Source organism: Malaclemys terrapin, chromosome 9 (genome assembly GCF_027887155.1).
Source record: "Malaclemys terrapin pileata isolate rMalTer1 chromosome 9, rMalTer1.hap1, whole genome shotgun sequence".
In the NCBI taxonomy this organism is placed as follows: domain Eukaryota; kingdom Metazoa; phylum Chordata; order Testudines; family Emydidae; genus Malaclemys; species Malaclemys terrapin.
The window spans coordinates 105,292,364-105,316,321 of record NC_071513.1 but is presented as its reverse complement, the minus strand read 5'-3'; the positions used below and the strand labels follow the sequence as shown (position 1 = coordinate 105,316,321).

The following is a 23,958-nucleotide window of genomic DNA, read 5'->3' as shown; positions in this document are numbered from 1 at the left end:
CGTGGCACCAGGGAACCTGAAAGAACCTTCTTAGCCCTGGGGCCTGACATTCTGCAACGCAGTTCTGTTTGGTTCTGAATTAATGCAAATGGGAAAAGGGTCCGGGTGTGTCAGTTACGCAGTCGCATGCAGCTAGGTATGAAATAACTGCGGGGCCTAGACAGTGGGCTGTGCTCCATGTGGCACTGAGCAATGCTGTCATACCGTCCCCAGAGTCGTGCTCAATGCTCAGGATCAGCCCCTGGGATCCTGCAGACTGCACTGCCGAGCAGAGCTGTGGCACAGTACTTCTAGCATGGCGCTGGGCCAAAGCCATGCCCGGTGAGTCACCATGGACTTCAGGAGAGTCGCCCCAGGGATGCATTTGGCCCATGGTCAGGACCCACTGATAGCAGTAGCAGTATCATAAACCAGTAATAGGCAGTGTTCACTACCAGCCACCGCCTGGGGTTCCTGCCCCTCTGCCCTTGCCTCTCCGGGGCTCTGGCTGGCAGCTCAGACGAGGTGACGTCGCTTTCAGGGAGCAGGAGAGAGATTTTCATCCTCTCTGGGGTGTTCTCCTCTAAGGTGCCCGACATGTGCACAGCGTCATCACAAAGTGCGTGCTGGCCTGCGTCACAGCCCGTGTGCACCTGCCGTCGCAGACGCTGCTAACGACAGCGAGGCACCTGTCTCAGGAACGGCATCATGCCAGCCCTCGCAGCTTGGCAGTGGGCAGTGGTGGGCCATGGAAGGAGGATTCTTGACAGGATGGATCCATGTACAGCGCTTGCGGCGTAGTGCTGCAGCAGGGAGGGCGTGGAGGACAGGGCTCCGGGGCCCTGGGACTGAAGAAGAGCAGTCCAGGAAAAGGATGCAGCCCTAGGGAAGCCTTAGCTGAAGTGGGGAGGCTGTGGGTGCTACTGCACGGGGTTGTCAGGGTGTGCGCAGTAGGTGGGTCTCACATTCCTTACAACAAGCGTAAGGGAAGAGAGGAGACTGCCTTAACCACCTCAATGATCAGAGTGCAGGGGACAGACCCACGCTACGGCTTCCTGCAGCCTAAACCATTGGTTGCTGCTGCGTTCCCTTGGCTCGCCGCCTGGAGCTGTCAGCCAGGGACTCTGGAGAGCTTTGACGGCTGGTGACTGGCTCCCAGCTGAAATGCCAAACGACCCTAATCTCCAATTATCAATTGACAGAGTTTGTATTTGAACAAGCTTGGAACGTAAACAGGGAAACGAATCCCAGCTGGTGGGGTGGGATGGGGTGGGCTGGTGCTAGTGCTCCCCCCAGGAGGAGGCATGTCGAAAAGTTTCCTTGCTTTGCCGAGAGTTGATAGTGGAGAGGCAAGCTGGCTGGAGCCCCAGCCCAAGGGACGGGCAGTTGGTGTTTGTCTCCAACCTCTCCTGGCCTCTGGTTCTTTTCTTTTAAAGTCTGGAGTGCAGGGAGCAGAGAAGGGTTGTGGCTCAGGTGCAGGGAAACCCTTCCTTCCAGCTCCTGCCGGCAGCAGAGGTCTGAAGACCCAGCTGTTGTTTCAGCCCAGATGCCTTGCGTGCTTTGTGAGGAATAAAGCAGAAGTCCAGGGCCTCCATTGTGCCTGTTACTCTAACCACACACCCCAGGCTACGTTATTGAACCCGTAAATAGTCCTTGTGCATCAGATCTGGGTCTTGTCTCAGCCCGTAGACATGGGGCACTGGGGCCCTCTTACTGCTAATGACCCCAGCGGCCAGCCCCTCAATGTGACATTGCATCCCAAAGCTGTCCTGTCCAGCAGCCCAGCACGCCGAGTGCCCCTCACTGAGTCACCAGCTGCCGGAGCTTTCATCCGCGCACGGACCCAGCCCTGCACTGGGGGTGCACGGACCCAGACACATGGCCCAGGGGGTTCTCCAGGAGAGAGCTGCGTGTGCCTTTCACTCCCATAGTGCAGGCACACGGCTTACAGCAGGCAGGTACCCAGGTCTGGGTGGTGTCTGGGCCAGACTGCGCCAGGAATGCATGTTTATAGCACTCAGATTCCCTGAATGTTTTGTGCAGTAAAATAATTTCTTGATGGCTTGAAGAGAACTTTACAGTACACCCAAACAGCCGTCTAGGTTTTGTTGTGAGATTTTTATGCTGTAGCTGAATCTCAGGCAACAAACTCCTAAGAACCCGTCTTTCTCTAGGCCCATGTGTTTTTCACAGCTGCCCAGAATTTCTCTTCAGCTCCAGGGAGTCTTATCAGCTTCCCAACCCTTTCCTCATCTGGTAGGGCCATGGTCATCATTCAGCAAAGCCCCACTTCCCCCAGCTGCTGTTCACTCCCCATCAACAGCTCCTGGTATTCTTTCTCAGCCCTTTGCCCGTGAGTCCAAACCTCTTTGCTCGTGTCATTAGTCCTGGAGAAGGTGGAGTCATGGCAGATCCTGTCAGCAGCAGATTCACTGACTGTCCGATGTCAGCTCGAATCTGGCCAAGGCCAGCAGTGACCAAAATTGTTCCCTTCCTGGTGCCTTTGCAGGGGTGTCTGTGGATGTCTGGGACAGTCTCAAGCCAGTTTCTACCTGGCAAGTGTTCACATCCCACAATCCAGCCCTCAGGGGTCCCCTGGGGGCAGGGAGACTGAGGCCCTGGTGCCTCCGGGGTGTGGGAAGGGAGGAGAGAAGTGATGGGTCCCTGAGCCAGTGACATGTGTAGGCACATTCACGTGCCTGGACCCAAGGAGAGACGCGCTTTGATCCAAGTTTGAAACCATGCCTACGCCATGGAGTGGCAGACGTGCTAACAAGAGGAGAAGGAAAGCACATCTGGCTGGCTCGCCCAGCATGGCGCCCAAACTCCTCAGTGCACCGCAGGGCCAGATGTGTAGCATGACACCAACGTTTGGTCTGGCGCTGGTGGAGTGGAAGGCCGGATCATTCTCCTGCTCTGTCAGAGGAAAGGCCCATGCGCTGGCTGCAGGAGCATTAGGCCAGGAACTCTGCTGTCTGTTCCTGTAAAAGTTGTCACATGTGTCCTGCTCGCCAGGCACCAGACAGTTCTTGTAAAATGCTGTCACCCTGAGCGATCGGGCAGCACTGCCAGGCCATGCTTGCCCTCACAGCCCAGATCCCCACTGTGGGGGGCTGCTCCTTTTGCCCCGTGTGTCCATCACCTTGCCTGAATGGATCCCAGAGAAGATAGTCGAGTGGCTAACACAGGACTCCATTAATAAAGGATTAAAGGAGAGTAATAGAATTAATGTCAATCAACATATAGTTTTTGTTGAGATTATAAATGTGGTAGATAAAGGTAATAGTACGGATGTAATATATTCAGGTGTCTGTGAGGCATTTGACTTGGTACTGTATAAAATTGCGATTAAAAAAACTAGAATGATATAAAATTAACCCAGCGGACATTAAATGGATTGAAAACTGGCTAACTGATTGGTCTCCAAATGTAACAGTAAACAGGGAATTGTCATCGATTGGGGGTGTTTCCAGTAGGGCCCTGCCGGGATCGGTGCTTGGCCCTATATTATAGAACATCTTTATCAATGACTTGGAAGAAAACAAAATCATCCCTGATAAAGTTTGCAGGTGATACAAAAATTGGGTGAATGGTAGATAATACAGAGGACAATTCTGATACAGAACAATCTGGGTTGCTTGGTTAACTGGGTGAAAGTTAATACTATGTGTTTTACTATGGCTAATTGTAAATGTATATGTCTGGGAACAAAGAAGGCAGGCCATCCTTGCAGGCTGGGGCATTCTCTCCTGGGAAGCAGGGACTCTGAAAAAGACGGGGGAGGGGGAGTGGATAATCAGCTGAACATGACTCCCTGTGTGACACTGTGGCCAAAAAAGCTAAGATGGTCCTGGGATGCATCAGTGGGATTAGAGAGGTTATTTTACCTCTGTATTTAGCATTGATGTGACGACTGCTGGACTCCAGTGTCCACAATTCACGAATGGCGTTGATCGATTGGAGAGGGGTCGGAGAAGAGCTACGAGAATGATTACAGGATTAGAAAACCTGCTTCAGAGCGATGGAGTCAAACAGCTCAGCCTATTTAGCTTAACAAAGAGCAGGTTAAGGGGTGACTGGGTCACAGTCTGTCCGTACCTACATGGGGAACAGCTGTTTGATAATGGGCTCTTCAGGCTAGCAGAGACAGGCCTAGCAAGATCTAGTGGCTGGAAACTGAAGCTAGCCAAGTTTAGAATGGAAATAAGGTGTAAATTTTTGATCGAGAGAGTAATTGACCATGGGAACAACTGACTAAGGGTTGTGGTGGATTCTCCGTCATTGGCAATTGGGTGTTTTTCGGAAAGCTCTGCTCTGGGAATTATTTGGGGGCAGTTCTCTGCCTGTGCTATACAGGAGGTCAGACTAGATCAGCGGTTCTCAAACTGTGGGTTGGGACCCCAAAGTGGGTTGGGGCCAGGGCTGGTGTTAGACTTGCTGGGGCCTGGGGCCCAAGCCCCACTGGCCGGGACCCACGCCTGGAGCCCAAGCCCTTGGGCTTCATCTTCCCTCCCCCCTTCTCCTCCGCCCGGGACAGTAGGGCTCAGGCTTTGGCTTTGGCCCCACTGCCCGGGGCAATGAGGCTCAGATGGTTTCAGGCTTTAGTCCCCACTCCTGGGGTCATGCAGTAATTTTTGTTGTCAGAAGGGGGTCATGGTGCAATGAAGTTTGAGAACCGCTGGACTAGAGGATCACAATGGTCCCTTCTGGCCTTGGGCTGTATTAAAAGCACAGCACTTCCTCATTTGTAGCACGTAGCAAATCTCTTGTTGACTTGAATGGGAGCAGGTCCTAAGCAATTACTGTACCGTGACCCTTGTCATCTCTTCCTGGAAAACCCGTGAAAGCTGGGGGGATTCTGGGTGCACAGGCGATGGAGATCTGGGGGATGAGAGAGACAGAAAGACAGACAAACATATATAATATATGGAAATACCCGTTTTCACCTTTGAGGATATTCTTGGTGATTTAACAAGAAGCTATTTTTGAACATATTATTACAGCTCTGCCTTGAAGCCATGCTGTATGCCAGGATCGTTGGGCTGCCAAGCAGTGGTAGGTTGTTTATTTCTGAGGCAGACAGCTCTGAGGTAGGACAGTCATCTGAGTTGGCCGGGCAGCTGCACAGAGCGTTAAAGGAAACATGGGAGGAAGCCAGGCCAGCGACTGTGTGCTCAGCCAGCAGCGGAAGTCCTTATGGAATTTTTTATCTAGCCTTCCTGGGCTGTGTGCTTTGAATGCTGGGAAGTGCTATTCTCCAGATGTTTCCTAGCACATGGAGGCTTTGTTTATAAACAGTTGCTCACAGCAGAGCCCCTCTGCAAGGGGTAGCCCTCAGCCAAAGGAACACAGGGCTGCAGAGCCGTTAACAACACAAGTGAAAAACTTGACCATGTTTTGTTTTGGTGTCAAGGTCCCTGGGCTGCCCTCTTGGCCTGGCTTTGTCTGGAGCCTTTTTCCTCTTTTGAAAGGGATCGTGGAGGCTAATGGAGCTGCGCCATGATCAGGCCTGAAGTTTAGTGAAGGACTGAAAGTTTCTCCTTTCCACAGAGCAACTTCCCGCTGCCTGTCAGCCTGGGGGGAGCGCAGGGCTACTGAGGTCTGTCGTCCTGCCTTTGCCGGGGGCTCCCTGGTGGCCGAGAGCTGGAGCAGTCACAGGGCGTTGCTCTGCCGTAGGGAAGGTGTGTCACTTTGTTAACTCCACAGGCCAGATCCTGGGCTGACGTAACGCAGCCTAGCGCTGTGGAGGCCAACGGACGCAGCCGGAGGCCCAGCCGGCAGAGTTTTACACAGCCTGGGAGAAGGGTCGGTAGTAACTCAGCTTTCGCTCTCCCCTCACTGCCGATGTACCATGGCCAGAATCCGTCCCGGGGGGGACGGGGGTACTTGCCCTCAGGGGGAGTTTGGAGCAACAATTTCCAGCTGTGGCAGGTCCCTGTACCGCCCACCCTATACCCTCCCAGTAACAATGGGATGTGCTGGTGCTGCAGCACTGAAGCCCCTACGAACACCTGAGGGGTGGAGACACTGAGGCCTGGCCCAGCTCCAGGGAGCTGGGGGGTGTTTGTGTCTCCCTTTGATTTCAGTGCTGTTGGCTCAAGGCCAGTGGGCAGAGAGGGCCTGGCTGCACCAGGAAGTTCATTCAGTTTAAGGTGGGGTGTGACTTTAAAGTGGACGAACCCCCTGTGTGACTGAGACGTGGGCATGTGACAGCATCTGGCTGCAGACATGTGGCTCCATCCTCCGTCCACAGGGGTGTGTGAACAGATGCCCCCACTATCAAAGCATCCCCATGCAGGCTGTACCCCTGAGCCCCACGCGAGATTCTCCTCTGGCCCCTTCCCTGGCTCCTGGCACAGCCGATGTCACAAAGCTGTGAGCTGCAGATAACACACTTACTGGATTACAGCGCGCCAGGGACTGGGGCTTTTCCTGCATTCCCAAATGCACATGAAAGGCAACTTCTGCCTGGCTGGGACACAGGTCCTGTCTGCTCTAGCTGTAACCAGGTGGGAGGACTCTGGGGAGGGGGGGTTGGTTGGATATTAGGAAAAACTTTTTCACTAGAAGGGTGGTGAAGCACTGGAATGGATTCCCTAGGGAGGTGGTGGAATCTCCATCCTTTATGGTTTTTAAGGCCCGGCTTGACAAAGCCCTGGCTGGGATGATTTAGTTGGGATTGGTCCTGCTTTGAGCAGGGGGTTGGACTAGATACCTCCTGAGGTCTCTTTCAACCCTGATATTCTATGAGTCTGTTCTACTAGCAGCTGCACAAACCCTAACCTGCACCACCAAGAATGCCGCCTCCCACAACGGTGTAGGGCTCTCAGGCCCTGGCGCGTCTCATCTGTGTGGGCTCTCGGCTTTAGGGCCTGATGCTGTGCTCATCTCTGCCTGTCCCATGCAGAGGAGCGGGGCGTCTGGCAGTCAGATCTGCCCCCGATATATGCAGGCTCGCAGCCTCCCTCGGGCAAGGCCTAGGCCCAGCCTCCAGCGTCCCCCAGTGCCGTTTGCGGGCAGTGTAAAGCTCCGCACAACGCTGAGAGCTGAAAATGGGAGGAGAACGTGAACTAAACTGACTTCAACATGAGACTCTGTCCTAGGAGCTACAGCTCAGATCCTCTGCTTCTCCTCGGATTTAATTCCAGAGCAATGCAGAATCCAGTGTCCCATGCTGGGAACTGGGGGCCCAGTTTGCCGCGGAGCACAGGGGCCGTGAATAGTTTGTCAAGGCTGTGTTCACGCTGATGGTGTTTTCACAGGTGTCCCAAGGAACATAATGGCACATGCCAAACCTCCTCTACCTCAGTCCCACGGAGCAGGAGGAAACCATCTCAGGCCTACCCCGCGTGCCTGCCGGCGATCCTGAGAGGATCCTGAGAGCACTGCTGGGCCTTGAGCTAAAGCCCTGTGCAGCGGGGCGCAGAGCAGGCTGACGAGACGTTGGCTTGCCCGGGGCTGCACGCAGGGGGTGCGATGTGAGCAGCCACACAGCTGCACGGAACCCAGACGGGCCACACGGTGGATTCTCACGGCTGTTTTCTTTGTTCCTCCCCATGTCGTTCTTCTTCCCCCCGAGGCGCCTGGCTCAGGCACCTGGTCGCATTAGCCTGACCACATTTCATTTCTTCCTGATTTGCCTGTGATCTGGGGAGCTGTTTATTCTGTAGCCCTGGCGTGTCCCATTGGTTTGGTGTTTCTGCTAATTCTGTCACTTCCAAATGTTTCCATTTGTTCCCCCTCCCCCCCATCAAAAAGCACCTGCAGCAGCCTCGCTTTTAAAGCAAAAACAAAGCACGTTGGAATGAGCATGCTGGAAAAGTTACAGCTGGCCCTGTGGTTGGTGGAGAAAAAGACCAAGCCGTGCGCAGCCTGGCTGGAGTCTGGGGAGGGGAGGAGCTGGGGCCTAGGTCCGGGCTTCCCATGGAAAGCTGATGTGCCTGGTTATCAGATACGGAAAGTTGCAGCCCAGAGAAAGAGAACTCTGCACAACCTGCAGTCCTGGTGGACAGCTGGGCTTTCGCTGTCGTGTATTCTCTGGTGTTCACAGTCATTGCCCATGTGGATTTCACTGCAATGGTCGGTTTGGGTGAAGCGCTGTTTGTGTTGTGTTTTACTTTGCTGTCATTGTATTGAGGAATATGAAGCACCCACCTAGATTTCCTTCCCAAATGCTGAAGTTTCTGTTTGCAGGAAGAGCAGGAAAAGGTTCCAAGGAGTTTAGGGATGAAAAGCCACAGCTTGAGCATCTGCCAGGCAGCTGTGTTTAGTAGCTCCTGCGGATCGGAGAACTCAGCAGCCCTCGGGGGCCAAGGAGAACGGAGAACACTAGTTGTGACAGCGTGTCCTCCTGGAGCACTCCCAGGCTCTTTTAGTTGGTAACCACACAACAGCCACATGGACTCCAGTCTGCCTCTGTGCTCCGGGAATCACCAGGGTGAATTAACCGTTTAATTCCAGCCTGCCAGTAGCTATGCCAGGCGCATAGCAAACATGCTCCCAGAGCACCAGTACCTGCACTTCCATGCTAGATCCATGCCATGGGGGAACTGCACCGCCTGCCCTGCAGGGCCTGTGTGTGTATTTGGGTATGTCAGTGCCTCTCCGGGGCTCTGTGAGCTTGGGCCTGACCCTGCAAAGACTTACCCCCCACAAGAAACTGGCTGCAGTGAACCACCCCAAACAGGGATCTGGATCAGACGCCAAATGCACCATGGAACTGCCTGTGGTGTGCGCTTTACTTTCCGGACAGTGGCCTGGCGAGGCCGCCTCTTGGACCCCCGGGAATCGGGGGAATTTTACCAAATCCTGTAGAATTTTCCTCCCAGACTCTGCAGAAATTTGGGTGTGGGAGGGAGGGGAATTTCTCCTGCAGATTCTCTCCAACGCTCAAACACTGGGTAATGTTTGTCCACACAGAGGAGTCCGAGTGTAAACTCGGGTAGCTGACTTTACCCACTTCTCGTCTGGGGAGTATGGAGTTGAGTTTTTGTTAGATTAACCACTTACATTTTTTGCCAGTACACCACCACTTAGATCACATTGATTTGGCCACAAGGACTCCTTGTTGGTTTCACCCACTCTGGGTTCCTTTAAAGAAAATCGAACTCTTCCATCCCCCTTGATCTTATCCCCTCCCCCCTTTCTCCATGGGGTGCGCCCTTCAGCTGGGCTCCCTCTTCCCAGACTCCTAGCTAGAGAGAACCAAATGCCACAATTAAAGGAGCGGTTTGGCAGAACGCTCAGTGACTGTGAGATCTGCACGAGAGACCACGCCAGGGGGACGACAGACCACTCCAAAGCAGCTGTTGGTTGGATTTGAACCTGCACCTGAAAGGTTTAAAGCTGTCCATGCTGTCACCAGCTCCCTTGCTGCTGAACTGTTCTCACCCTCATGTACTCTGTGCCTTTGGCAGCTGAGCCATCGGGTCTGTTACTGCATACCCCAGGTCCTCGCGACTCTGAGGAGCTGCGCTGGGATTTAGTCCCTTGTGAACAGTGCAGCCGCACACGCTGTGACTCTGCCTAGTACATAGCAGGACAAGGAAAGTAACGCTTCCTCGGCCAGGCTTCGGCTTGGAACTAAACAATTGCTGTTTGTTTGTCCACCAAAAAGCAGGGTCTTGTTCTCTTCCCATTACTGCGTCTGCATTTACCTGGATTAGCGGCTGCACGCTAATCCACTGGGGAACAATGCTGCTCTAAAACTGATCTAGTCATTTATAATAAATCTGCTTTTCTGCCTGGTGGGGCTGGGCCTAGCCCTGCGCTGGCGGGCGGCGCAGTCGAGGGATGAGCGGTGCACTGGGTTGCGGCTGTGTCAATGTTCCTGTCACAGCGAGCTGTTTTCAAGGGTTATAATCCAGCTCTGGGCTATACTTCAGCTGTCGAGGGCTCAGCACGTTCCTTTAAAATAAAAATGTGAAACAAATGATCAGTCCCATCGCTTCCGAGGTGCCGCCGTCCCTTTCCCCTCTTTATGTCTGGCTCTATCCCTTCCTCTGCTCTGCCATTATAGTCTCTTGTTTCCGTGTGATGGAAGCTGATTATTTTCATTATAATGCTTGAGCGCTCAGAAGAGAAGCTGGATCATGTAATACATGGAGATGGGCTGGAGCCCTGAACATTGAGGAAGTGTCGCTCTGGAGCCAAGCTTTGGGGTGCAGGTCTGTATCTACCAGGGGCTGAATCAAACCCGGCACGTTGGGGAAGCTTGGTTCTGGATCCAATCTTTGCATCTTGGGCCTATCTCTAACTCCGTGTAGTCTTGTTATATTCTTTCTCCTGTAAGTGCAGTGTATACGATGCGGTCTCACACCTGGTATTTGCTTGGTTCATTAGCACTCACAAACAGACTGGCATCACTGTGGCCTGCGTGGTGCTGTCTGAGAGATTTCTGTGCTAGCCACAGAGCCTGATGGAGAAGGGTCTGATTCTTTTCTCTCTTTCCAGCACTTTGGATTGCACTGATCATCAGACCTACCAAATGCTCCATGAGCCTTCGCTGAGCAGCCCCCCCTCCAGTCATTGCTTCCATTCTTCTGGCTCCGAAATCCCAGACGAGGGAACTGTTCGGAAAATGGAGTTTCCCTTCCATGGGAAATGGCCATATTTCAAAATCGTTTTCACTTCCACATCGGAAGGAAAGACCAAAGTATCAGAAATATTCACAAAACAAAAATCCCCAAGTTTCACATTGGAAATGCCTAGATGGAAAATTTTGCCTTTTCACTTGCAAAGAAACGGCTCAGTGTTTGGAACCGACATTGATTTGGCTGATTGGAAAGCTGAAAAGTATTGTCCCAATTGACGGTTTTGACAAAGCCATGTGTTCTGCCGGGAGAACGTTTCCTACCAAGAATGCCTGGTCGCTCTGGCTTTGGGCAGTGGCTTCGTGCGCCGCTGCCACTCTCCTGTGCAGAGCTCCCTGTGGTTCTGCACTGACACCCCTCCTGCCAGTGAGCAGGTGGTACACGGCCGTCTCATTTCTTCAGTCCCAGGAGACGCGAGGCTTTTGCTTTCCCAATGCCTGGCTGAGCTAGGGACTCGGATGAGAGCTGGGCCGGTTAGGGCTTTGCCAGGCATGAGGGAGGCAGCGCTGTGAGCTGCGGTGCAGAGTGTTCCAGCGGGCACTCGTGTTTGTCTGCAGGTCGGAAGGTGGAGGCAATGTAAAGCCCTGGCCCAGGTACTGGCCACACCCAGGTAGGGGGAGAGGGAGGGAGATTTCAGCTTGGAAAAGAGACGACTAAGGGGGGATATGATTGAGGTCTATAAAATCATGACAGGTGTAGAGAAAGTAAATCAGGAAGTGTTATTTACTCCTTCTCATTTCACCCAATGAAATTAACAGGCAGCAGGTTTAAACAAGCGTAAGGAAGTATTTGTTCACACAACACACAGTGAATCCGTGGAACTCTTTGGGAGAGGATGTTGTGAAGGCCAAAAATATAATTGAGTTCATAAGAGGATTAGATAAGTTCATGGAGGATAGGTCCATCAGTGGCTATTAACAAGATGGTCAGGGATGCCTCATGCTCTGGGAGTCCCTAGCCTGTTTTCCAGAAGCTGGGAATGGGCAACAGGGGATGGATCACTTGATGATTCCCTGGTCTGTTCATTCCCTCTGGGGCACCTGGCATTGGCCACTGTCGGCAGACAGGACACTGGGCTTGATGGACCTTTGGTCTGACCCAGAGTGGCCGTTCTTGTGTATATTCTTATGAGATGCAGCATTGAGTCAGCCACACTGTCATGAGCACCAGCGTGTTCGGAGAGTGACAGGTCTCTTCACGCAGGAGCTACAATTGTACTGCACTGACATGGACACCGGAGCATCCCCTGATGGCCACCTTCCCGTCAGACTCCTGCGGCCATTGCAATGTCTCCACTGGAGCTGCAATAACCATTCACTGGGGTTTCTGCAGTTCCGGGCCCGTCTCTCGTGGGCAGGGCACAGGTTCCCGTGGCTTTCCTACCAAGGGCACAGCCAGAGGCGCTGCAGGGCTGTTAATGTGTCCTGTGCAAAGTACCTCACTGCTGGGACTTGGCAGCAAATCAGCTGGACTTCTCCAGGGCTCCACCTCCTCTGCCATCCCCTCTGGCTAGGGTGGCATTTGGGGCCGGGCGCCTTCCTGCCCCGCTGAGCAAATGGAGCCAGTGCTCAGGGCATGGGATAGCTTTGCAGAACCACAGGGTGGTTTGTGTGCGTCTTGTGGCTTCCCTGCTGCTCTGGTTTGCCTGGTGACGGTTCCCCCGACTGCTGAGGGACAGCTTCCAGCCACCCAGCAAACTCGCCTTCGGGGGGTGTTCTGAGCCCCCTAAAACCCTGAGACGTGAATGTGCCGTGCATGGAGCAATGAATCCTAAAGCAGCTTCCCCCCAACCTTTCCTCTGGGTCGAAGCAAGGCCTGTCCCCACGCACCATGGTTGCGTGCTCCGGCTGTCAGCACTGCCTCCTGCTGCAATGCCAGGTGCCGGGGGAACCAGCCACCAAGCGCAGGGCTGGCAGCAGTGCCCTGCGGTGCCATGTGGATTTGTCTCTGTCACCCTTCGCTTGAACCTTTTTGCTCATCTTGGTGGCTGGAAAATGAACTTGTCGGGGCCACTGCTGTCACTTTCGCTCTGTCCACCGGGCTTGGGCTGCAAACGCTGCAGGTGTTTGGTTTAATAAAGTGTTTCTGTGGGAATTGTTCTGAGCTTCACAGAACATTTCTACTGCTCTTAGGAGTTTTGTCGGTTGTTTTAAAAAACCTGTTTTTACAAACCCTAAATGTTGTGCCCAAATCGGATCGGAGAGCGTCTCTACTATCTAGCAACAGCCACAAGACGCCTTCTAATCAGCATGTGCCATAGCAGCCCTGGGAGATGGACATTACATTTACAGCTACTGAATTCAGTTGCCTCATCAAGTTGTGCACCCAGACATTGTGAGACCCAGTGTTGGGAAAGGTCTGGCTGCATGTGAGCGTCCTGGGGTCACCCAGGGCCAGGTTCAGAGCTGGGAACCCCCTGTGTCCTGGCTCCCAGTCCTGGGCTCTGACCACCCCCTCTCTCTACATTACTAACAATGGGCCTGATTCTCCACTGCCTTGCTGCTTGCACAGTCATGACATCTGTGCACAATGGGCTGTAAACGCTGCCGTTCGCACTGGGTCAATGGCTGCACAAGGGCCATGGAGGATTATTGGAGCGGTCCGGGCACGGACGCGTAGTATCAGAGCAGTGCACAGGAACTTGGAGCATTTAAACACACCATCACACCGCTGCTGGTGTACACATATGAACACATCCTGCCACGCTCTGAGCCGGAGGCCTCTCTTGGCTCTGACCCGCCTGCCCAATCTTGCAAACTGCCTTCATCAGCAAGTTTGGGTTGTGTGTGCCCAGCTGTGTCTGGCTGAGTTCCTGTGTTTGCCACAGCTGCCTGGAGCCGGCTTCCGGTGGGGGAAAGGAGCAGATCTAGCCGGGTGGGGCGGGCTGCCACGCCTGCCAAAACTCTTGGTTAATGTGGCTCTGGGGTGTTGTGCATGTTTTGAAGAGGGGGAGCTGGGCCTGTTCCCATTGCGGCTGCTCTGCGGGGGAGCTGCTAAACCTGCCCCGAACGGCAGTGACCATCTCTCTCGTTCAGAGGGACTAGCACAGGGGGCGGGCAACTTTTTGGCCCAAGGGCCACATCAGGGAATAGAAATTGTATGGCGGGCCATGAATGCTCACAAAACTGGTGTTGGGGTGTGGGAGGGGGTGCGGGCTCTGGGGTGGGGCTGGGGATGAGAGGTTTGGGGGGCAGGAGGGCGCTCCGGGCTGGGATCGAGGGGTTTGGAGAGCAGGAGGGGGGATCAGGGCTGGGGCACGGGTACAGGCTCCGGGTGGGGTGCGAGCTCTGGGGTGGAGCTGGGGATGAGAGGTTTGGGGTGCAGGAGGGCGCTCCGGGCTGGGATCGAGGGGTTTGGAGAGCAGGAGGAGGATCAGGGCTGGGGCACGGGTACAGCTCCGGCTGGGGTGCGGGCTCTGGGGTGGGGCTGGGGATGAGAGGTTTGGGGGGCAGGAGAGCACTCCGGGCTGGGATCGAGGGGTTTGGAGAGCAGGAGGAGAGATCAGGGCTGGGGCACGGGTACAGCTCCGGCTGGGGTGCGGGCTCTGGGGTGGGGCTGGGGATGAGAGGTTTGGGGGGCAGGAGAGCGCTCCGGGCTGGGATCGAGGGGTTTGGAGAGCAGGAGGAGGGATCAGGGCTGGGGCACGGGTACAGGCTCCGGCTGGGGTGCGGGCTCTGGGGTGGGGCTGGGGATGAGAGGTTTGGGGTGCAGGAGGGCGCTCCAGGCTGGGATCGAGGGGTTTGGAGAGCAGGAGGGGGGATCAGGGCTGGGGCAGCGGGTTGGGCTGTAGGGAGAGGCTCAGGGGTGCAGGCTCCAAGCGGCACTTACCTCAAGCGTGGTCTGGCCCCCGACCCAGAGCCCTGGCCGGAGCGGGGCCGAGCCGTGTGGTGTGGCTCCAGCTCGCTGGCCGTAGTTTGCCCACCCCTGGACTAGCAGAACCAAGGGCTGAAAGAGCAACGAGGTGGTGGCCAGGCACCAGCAGACTGAGTCCACAGGGGTCTGAGTCTGGGCTCAGCGATCCGAGTGTCAGTCAGGAGGCAGTGCGGTTAGATCAGAGCCACCCCCACTAAGCCTCAGCAAGATGGTGATGCACGGCTGCCGTTCCTGGCTTGTGCAGGGCTGTGGGTGGACCCCAGTCCATGCCGGGGCGGGGAGGGGGATCCTCCCAAGGACATGATGCTGGGACCCTGCCCCATGAAACCAGTGTCTGTGGGCATCCAGAGAGAGGAGAGAGACTGGCTGGAGGGAGCAGAAGGGCTGCTTCGTGCTGTGATGCTCACCAGTCCTGTGAGCTAAGCCGGGCAGAGCAGAGCCTGGGTTTAACCACTAACACCATCTGGATCAGGGCTGTGATGTTCGCTGCACTAGTTCTGCCTGGTGTGGATGCAGGGCTTACGCCCGCCCATGGGGGTGTACAATGCTACAGCTTTTATCTGCAGACAAGCTCTGATTTCCTGCCTGCGTGAAAGGCCCCCAGAGATCAGGACGGTACTGCAGGCCGTGGGCGTGGGGTTTCACTCAGTGACATGCCAGGGAGCCCCGTGCTCCTGGAGGCGCTGGCTTTCCGCTCAGATGTAAAGCCCAGGATGGTGAGCATTCAAAAACCCCGGTGAGCGCAGTGGCTTTAGCCATGGTGTCGTGGTCAGATTCCAGCAGCTTTCCTGAAATCCCCGGGCAGCTGCCATTGCACATGGTGTAATTCTTTGAAAGGGGTGAGTGCTCTTAAGGAGCTACGGCATTCCACCCCAGTGGTGGCTGCAGGTCAATGATGAAAAGTTTACAAATTGCATCAGGATGCGCCGGAATGAAGCCTGAACTGGGGCAGCCCCACTGACTGCAGCAAACTCGACCCACTGTGCAAGTACAGGATGACTCCAGGGGGGGTTTGGTGCCCAAAGAATGCAGGATGGGTCCTAAGTGACCAGTGCCGTATATGGACCGCACTGTCCTACCCTTGTGTTTGTCACATGCCTGTACAAAGTGAGAGGAAGGAGCCGGACTGCTGGCTCGCCTAGTCCCTGCAGAGCGGACACAACAGCAACTCGATCTGCGGTTCCTCTGCAAGTCAGGAGCCTGCTCCCACTGCGCTCACAGCTGAACCACGGCTGTTGTTCGCAGCTACTCGGGGTTGTGGGGGGTCCCGGGCAGGTCTCTGCACTAGGAAGTGAGCGCCAGGAGCCACCACTCCAGCGAGCGCTCTGCTGTACCGAAGGAGTGGGGGGTTCGCAGGGCAGAGGGCCCGACAGTGTCACTGCTGGGGAAGGAGCTGCGTGGGGCTCCTTTCCGTAGCCATTCAGACTCCTGTGTGTGTCTTTCACAGGAGCTTTGTGTCTGGTAACCCAGCGGCCCTGCACGAAGCCCCGTTGTGACTCTTCCTGCCGTCAGCCCAGCCACGGGGAAGCTGTGTCCCTGGCACGGGGCTTCGAAGGGCTCTGTGTTCGTGTTCACGGGGCCTTGAGAAATGGTGGCAGGGCCGAGAAGGGTTTGAGTGTTGTTCTGCAGGGAGCTCGTCTGGCCTCTTTTCAGTCCTCTCTTGGGAGGCACCAGAGGGTTGGGTTTAATTCCCGGCCCCTTCCTGTAGTGGGAGAGCTTGTAACCCCAGTGACACAGGTGGGAATGGAGTCACTTCAGACTGACGCCAGAGGGCCTACGAGCAGAGTCTGGCCCACTTTGTTTCACTGTTTTTATTCCATTTATCATCTAGAATTTGCCTTTGAAGGGGAGCTGAACCCTGTGTCCCCGAGTGCCCCATCTGCAGTACCCATTGCACAGCGACATTGGGGGGCTGGCAATGCAGCCATTCATTTAATCTTCCAAGCCTTTTTCTGCACCAGCAAATCCTTCCCAGGGGACCAAGTGGGGTGACCCAGGAAACTGGGGAGACTGACGCTGATCCCCGCAAACCCCTGGGAAGGCTGATGCGGGATGCTGGCAATACAGCATGAAAAGCCGGTAACAGAACGAATGCCCGTCAGCATGGGGGGCAGTGTGGGAAGCAGGTCTTGTCACCCCCCCACATCGTTCTGTTTGTGAGGAGATCACAAGGATAGCTAATAGAGGTGACTGCGTTGACTGGGGCATTTGATTTAGTCCTGCATAACTTCCTATTAAAAACAGCACAATACAGAAATCGGTGCAGGCCATGTTAAGGGACTAAAGACTAGTTTATCCCACAGAAGGGTGAGCTCTACCTGGGTAGGAGGTTTCTGATAGCAAAGGGCTCTGTAATTGATCAGAAAAAGGCTTAATGTGATTCCATGGTTGGAATTTGAGGCTAGATAAATTCAAACTACAAATAAGAGGCACGTTTTTAAACAGTGTGAGGGTAATTAATGGTTGGCATCATTTACCAAGGGTTGGGGTGGATTCTCCAGCACTTGCCGTATTTAAATGAAGACAGCATGTCTTCCCAAAAGCCCTGCTCTAGCTTAGCCAAACATTACGGGCTTGACACAGAAATTACTGGGTGAGGTTTTCTTGCTTGTGTTATGCAGGAGGTCAGACTAAATAACCATAATGGTACCAGTTTTTAAATCTGTTAAGGGCTGTTATAAATAGGTCAGGGATCAGTTGCTGTCCATGTCCACTGAAGGTAGGTCAAGCAGTAATGGGATTAAACTGCAGCCGGGCTGATTTAGGTTAGATATTAGAAAAATCTTTCTAACTCTCAGGGTGGGTACGCTCTGGAACAGGTTCCCAAGGGAGGTTGTGGAATCCCCGTCACCAGGGCCGGCTCTAGGATTTTTGCCGCCCCAAGCAAATTCATTTCCCCCCACACACACAACCCCCCTCCCATTTTTTTCTTACCCTACCCCCTGGCCCCACCTCAACTCTACTCCTTCCCGAAATCCCCAGCCCTGCCTCCTCCCCCAAGGCTCTCAAGCTTAGGAGGGAGGGAGAGAAGCGGCGCGCGAATCAGCTGTTAAGCGCGCCGCGGCCGCTCGGGATCTCCCCCTCCCTTCCAGATTTGAGAGCCTGGGAGGGAGGGGGAGCAGCAGCGTGCGAATCAGCTGTTTCGCGCGCCACGGCCACTCTGGATCTCCCCCTCCCTCCCAGGTTTGAGAGCCTGGGAGGGAGGGCAAGCGAGCAGCAGCAGCAGCGGAGGAGAGCTAGGGCGGCCGGGGCACATTTTTAGGGACGGCAGGAGCGACATTGTGGCGCCGGCCATGCCGCCCCTAAAAATGTGCCGCCCCAAGCACCAGCTTATTTTGCTGGTCCCTAGAGTCGGCCCTGCCTGTCACTAGAGGTGTTTAAGAACCAGCTGGACAAACCCCTGTCAGGGCTGGTCTAGGTTTACTTGGCCCTGCCACAGCGCAGGGGGCTGGGCTCGATGACTTCTTGAGGTCCCTTCCAGTCCCATAATCCCTTCTGGGCTTGAATCTAGGAATCTCCGAGGCAGGTGTGAGCTCAGGCTTGCATTCCTTGTGCACCCAGAACACCTGGAGTCCGGAGCAATGCTGAGGGGGAGCACGTTTCCCTGGGGCACAGAGTGCATTTTTGTAGCTGGTGGAGTTAACGCTTCTTGCTAGGTTTGGGCTCACACCTGATTGCTGCTGGAGCCATCTGCCCTGTGGTCTGTAACCCCCCATGTTGTGCTCTTCTCCCTTCTCCAGGCACACGTTCTGGCAGTTCCGCCGTGAGAACCCCCAGACCAAGGTGGGCGAACCCCCTCCTGACGGCCTGCCTGGCTTTAACAGCGGGGTCATGCTGCTCAACCTGGAAGCCATGCGCCAGTCCCAGCTCTACAACCAGTTGCTGGAGCCAGACATGGTGCGGCAGCTCACGGAGAAGTACCACTTCAAGGGCCACCTGGGGGACCAGGACTTCTTCACGATGATTGGCATGGAGCACCCCGAGCTGTTCCACGTGCTGGACTGCACCTGGAACCGGCAGCTCTGCTCCTGGTGGAGGGAGCACGGGTACAGCGACGTGTTCGATCAGTACTTCCGGTGCGAGGGCCAAGTCAAAATCTACCACGGGAACTGCAACACGCCGATCCCCGAGGACTAGGCCGCCCGTCGCTCCGCTGGGTGATGGGAGCAGCAGCTTGTGAAGTGTGTGCACCAGTGCCCCATGCAAAGGTGTCCCCACCCCATTGTGCGCTGGGCTCCCGCGCCTCACTCCAGCTGTTCCAGGAACATTCCAACGGCTCTCACCTTGGAGGAAGTGCAGTCTAGTGGTTAAACCAAGGCACCTGGGTTCTGCTCCCAACTCAGACGCTGACATGGCTACGTGAGGTTGGGCAAGGCATGTCGCTCCTCCATGCCACAGTTTCCCTACTTGTAAAATGGGGCTAATATTATTTACCCTCCTCCCACTGTGCTGTGAGGCTCAATTAGTCAGAGCGGTGAAAGCCCCTACATACATGCAAAGTATGCCGGGTCCGTGCAACGGCCCGCAACACCGCCTGCCCTCATGTCCTGGGTACGCCGCCCTGTGGGATAGGGATAGCACCTCATTTGACACTGACAGCGTCAATGGTTGCACAGTGTTCATGAGCATTGCATTGTTCTTTACGGTAGCCTACATAAGGGACCATCACTCAGTGACCTATTTCTATGTCTAATGCAGGGCGAGAAGACGCCGTCTCCAGCCTGGCCTCATTTAGAATAAAAGCCAAACGAGACTTTGGAAAGACTGATTTGTGCTGATGAAATTACAAAACTGCATTAACACTGGGTTACTCCTGGACCAAAATTGAATCTAAATGAGCTTTAAAGCCTTCCCTTGGTTCTTCCTAGTGCTAAAAGCTTTACTGCTGTTCTCATCTTAGAACCATGCAGAGTGGGGACGAGTGTGTTCTTTTTTACTAGCTCTTCCGTTAACCTTTTATGCTAGAATAAAGGTGCAGATGTAAAACACGCTGTGTCAGTTTTCCACAGCACAACTGATGCCCTGGGTGAAAAGGTTTGATAAGAGTCTGATTCCTTCTTACGGTGATTAAAAAGTAGCTGACATATGGCTGTTGGGTACATGAAAAAACGGCGTCCTACGTACGTACCATCGCCACTCTGTTTAACTGCACGAGAGTCCTGAGTCGGGTCTATAATAAAATGTGTTCATGGCAGTTATTATTGCCCCGTGTGTACGGCTGAGTATAAATGGCAGAGATAAGAAGCCTCATTAGACCATTGTTCTTTCTTGGCAGCGGTGAGCTGCTTTTGCCAATGTAAAGCCTGTAGTGTTCAACCCATGCTGTCAGAGCGCTCTCTGACTGCCGTGCACAGCACCCCCAAGCACTCCAGGTCCTGTCCGGTCTCTCCCAGATTCCTCCGTCTCGGAGGAATCACCGGGGGTGGATGTAGCCCAGTGTCCTGGCTTCAGCAGCAGCAGACGAAGGTGGGATACCCTGCACCCTGGGGACGCCTCTTCCTACCGCCAGGCGTTCAGTGATGGGCTTGTGCGGTGCGGCATGAAGGGTTAATGGGGAGGGCAGGAAGTGAGGGTCTTGCAGGCCCTAGCTGGGGTGTGAATGGTGTGCTCCAGCTCTTTAGCTGAGGCCGTGTTGTCGGTCCTGACCCAGCAATTCCAGAGGGGGGCACAAAGCGCTGCAGAGACTTGGTTGTCTCAGTCTCTAGGAGAGCTGCTGTGGTGCCGTGCGCGTGAGAGAGGCTGGGTGGGGGTATTAGTACAGGGGCTTTAATCCGGGGGCGCCTTTAGCCACTGCCCAAACCCACCTCCTGCCTTGCCAGCAAATCCCCATTGGCCCCACAGGCTGTCGCAGAGACAGGCCTTGTGGACCAGAGCCTGCAGGAAGGCTGCAGATTTCCCAGGGGCGCTCGACAGCCTAAGCGCCATGTCTGGCAGAATTGCGACAGGTGCACTTGACCGAGGGCCTTCAGCGGCACGAAGGCCAGTCTGTACTTTCTAGCGTAACATGTCTGTGGTTCAATGAGCCGCACAGCGTAAATTCCATGTTACACAAGGAATCACTGCATCATATGCTGACAGTACACATGTAAATAGCAGCCCTGGGCCCAGCTATTCACAGCCTTCCTCCTGGGAAGTCTGAACGCTGAGAAACTCCTGGACAGTGAAAACGCACCTGACAGCTGGGCAAAGTCACCATAGGAATTTACCCACCCAAGCACACAGTCTTCTAGCCAGCCTGATCAGGCTGAATGAGAGTTACAGGCAGCGCGGTTAAAAGCGCATGATGTGAGAGCAGCCGTGGCTTATCTGCCTTACTAACCCTGCCTGTGTCTGAATATGCTTCAGATCTGGTCGTGTTCTCGCTTACCTCGGCTCTGCCCTGAACGAGCCCTTCTCCAGCACACGCTACCTCTGGGAGGGGGCCCCCTATAGAGTACAATGCTATAGGTCATATGGGGCCAAGGATGTAAAGTGCCTCCCCCGGCCTGCTCCTCTTCAGAGCATGGGGCCAGTCACAGGCCTTGCAAAGCCTGTCTCTGCACCTGTGTTTGCTTGCTCAAGTAGGAAGATCACTAACCCTGCGATGAATTTGTGGTGGATGCTGTATCCATTTTACTATGAGTTTCTAATCTGGTTTGGTAAAATCAACACCACTTGTGTGTGTACACTGGGGCTTAGTGAATCGTCAGTTACCCCACAACTTAGCACCAATGACCACACGGTAAAGAGCATGGCACCCCTGCGATTAACACAGCAGCCTCGGTGCTTTTGCTTCTATACACGCTATTCTTCATCCATCTGTAATGCCTCAGACCGCCGGTCGTCAGGATCAAACCTGGGGGCGCTGGAGCTTAGTGCATGAGCCTTTACTGCATGAGCTAAACACCACCTGGCCCTTAGCGCAGGCTGTAGCAGACTCATTAATCTCTCTCTCTAAGCGGTCGTGGTGCCACTAGAGGGGTCAGAGCACCACACCCAGGAGGGTGGGGGTCACACGTCCACTCTGCTAAGTGGGGATGGGATGCAGGGGGGGCAATGCAGTTGCACTTTTAGCTCCACTGCTGCCTGTTAATAAAGGAATAGCTTTTAATTTTTTTAAAGGCAAAAAAAAAAACACCTGGCAACAGACATAACCAGCCTGGCAGTGCAGGGTCTGCACATCGCTCACCTTGGCCTCATTTTGAACCCGCCAAGCAGCAGCTCTTCACGCTGTTTGATGGCCTTAGCACTAAACCTGCCCCTTGTTTGAGTCGCTGAACTGATCTGTTTCCAAATCACAGCACACGCGCGCGGCTCCAAAGTTCCTCCAGGTCCTCAGGGCAGGAATTACTAAAGGGTGACGGAGAACAAGTGAGAAGCAATGTCCACTTTGCATTACGCTGCCATTATAACGAAGGGGAGGAGATTAACAATCATTGTGACCCTGTGAGAGCGGAGTCAGCTGCGGCCCAGCCGTGCCCGGCCTGCCAGCCCTGGAGGATGCAGCACACCAGTGCCCTGGCTAAAGCAGAGCTGGTGATTTAGTGTCCCCAGGAAAGCCCAAGTCAGAGGTGACCTTTCGGAGCTGCGCCCTTCAGTGCAAACTGGCTTTGCCCAGAAGCCTGAGCTCTTGGAGCAAGGCGGCCACAATGGGCCTGAATCGACCTCCTGGGGGGGGGGGTCCCAGGCTCGGCTTGGGCCCACTACTATGTAGAACAGCCCTGTGACACAACCTCACACACCCAGCATTGGCCCCATGCTACAGCTGGGGCCCCAAGGCACAGCGAGGTAAAGTGATGTGCTCACGGTCATGCAGCAAATCAGTGGCAGAGCTAAACAGCCCCCAGGAGGCTGGACACGTCCGGCCCCTCCTCCAGTCGGTGGCTGGCAATGCCGCTCGCTGCTCTGCCATGCACACCCCAGCGGCACCGGCCATTTCCAGTGCTGGCCCAGGCACAGGTAACGTTCCCATGACGCTGTTACACCAACCTGGTACCGGGACGCTTCCAGGGCTGCCACCAGCACGAAAACTCACATCAACTCCTAGTGCACAGAGTGTGGTGCCCCCTCCCCTCACCAACAGCCAGTACGGTGCGCCCGGGCCGACACCTCGTAGCGGGCCCCTGCCAGGGTGAAGGCTGGCGTCGCTCTTTTAATCACGTTACCAACCCGGGTGGCAGGAGCTGGGTTCGAAGCCGGGAGCTGGCTGGGCAGGTTCGTCCTGGCTGTGAGCTTTGACGCTGGCCCTGAACACCAGTGTGGCGCTGGGCCCAAGTCACCACACACTGAGCGCCGGTAACTGGGTCTGGGCCGTGAGGCTCCGGGCAGGGCCGTGCACACGGGTGTTCACAGCACGGCCCTGTTTGCTAATCAGCGGCCGCCTTACTGTGCACATCATCGGCGAGGGCTGTGGCCGGGCAGGGTAGGAGGCGCATACCCCGATGCTGGGCCCCGACATGGCCGTGGGGAAGCGGGCACCGCAGCTGAGCATGGGCTGGGGCTTACCGAGCCCGGCCCGGCCCTTGCTAGTGTCCTCAGGCCTTCACCACCACTGACCCGGCCACTTAGACCCAGGCTATAATGGGCACAAAACTTCAACCAAGGCTAATCGCCATGGTGACGAGCAGATACCACAGAGATTACATTTGGCTGGTAAACGGGTGGCTTTGCACCATGTTTCTGATAGAAGCGCTTGGATCCCTTACACAGCCAGGGCCAGAGCGTCACATCACACAGCGTAATGGTGCCAGGCCATGGGCCAGATGAAGGTGCATCATGACTAGGGCCTAGGCGCATGATAACGTCAGCCACTCAGCTTGTGCGTTTCTAGGCCTTATGGGGGTGAAAAAAAGCATGGAACTGTGACCCAGGTATAACTGATGGAGCCATAGCTGCCTGAGTCTGCAGAGAGCCTGACCCACTAGCCTGGAGACAGGAACCTGCCCCAGTTGTCATACGGGCGTGGCAAGCCAGACCCTACTACTCAGATGGGTGCGTCTGCTGGCACCCGCATTCCTGCCTGGGCGACTAATATGTGTGTGTTTGTGGTGGGGGGGGTGGAGAGGTCACCCCATAGGCGCCACACCATGGCGCTGCTGGGGTTGCGGCTGGCGGGCCCCAGGCAGGGCACATTGATGTGAGGAGGGGAGTAGCCCCAGGCTTGCCCGTGTTGCAGCCTGTGAGCTGACCCAAGGCAAAACGGGCAGGACCCTGGCATGGGGCGGGCAGGGCCGGGGCGGGGGGGGGGGAGATTGTGTTATTCAGCTGCTGCAGGACAGTGGTCAGGTTGCTCAATTCTGCCAAAGATACTAGAGCACATGAGGGGGAGCAGAGGTGATGTGTGGAGGGGGCATGTGTGTGGGGAGGGGGACTGTCACATGCCCCCCCCCCGATTATTCATCACATGATGTGGCTGGGGGGGGGGGGGGGGGGCAACACCCAGCGGAGCAGCTGAGCTGGCAAGTTGTGCCAGGCAGGGCGAGGACCAGCTGGGAGCCGCAAAGGAAGGGGCTGCTGCTTTCTGGGGATGGGGGGA

General features: G+C 55.2%; 1 protein-coding gene across 1 annotated transcript in view; it reads left to right on the top strand.

Moving 5' to 3' along the window:
- Nucleotides 1-19,647, top strand: part of XXYLT1 (xyloside xylosyltransferase 1) — a 104,093-nt gene extending 84,446 nt beyond the window's left edge. The window contains exon 4 of the mRNA XM_054040333.1: nt 18,185-19,647. Within this exon, the coding sequence (XP_053896308.1) occupies nt 18,185-18,581 (397 nt within the window). The 3' untranslated portion in view covers nt 18,582-19,647. The remainder of the gene's footprint in view (nt 1-18,184) is intronic.
- Nucleotides 19,648-23,958: the final 4,311 nt, after the last annotated feature.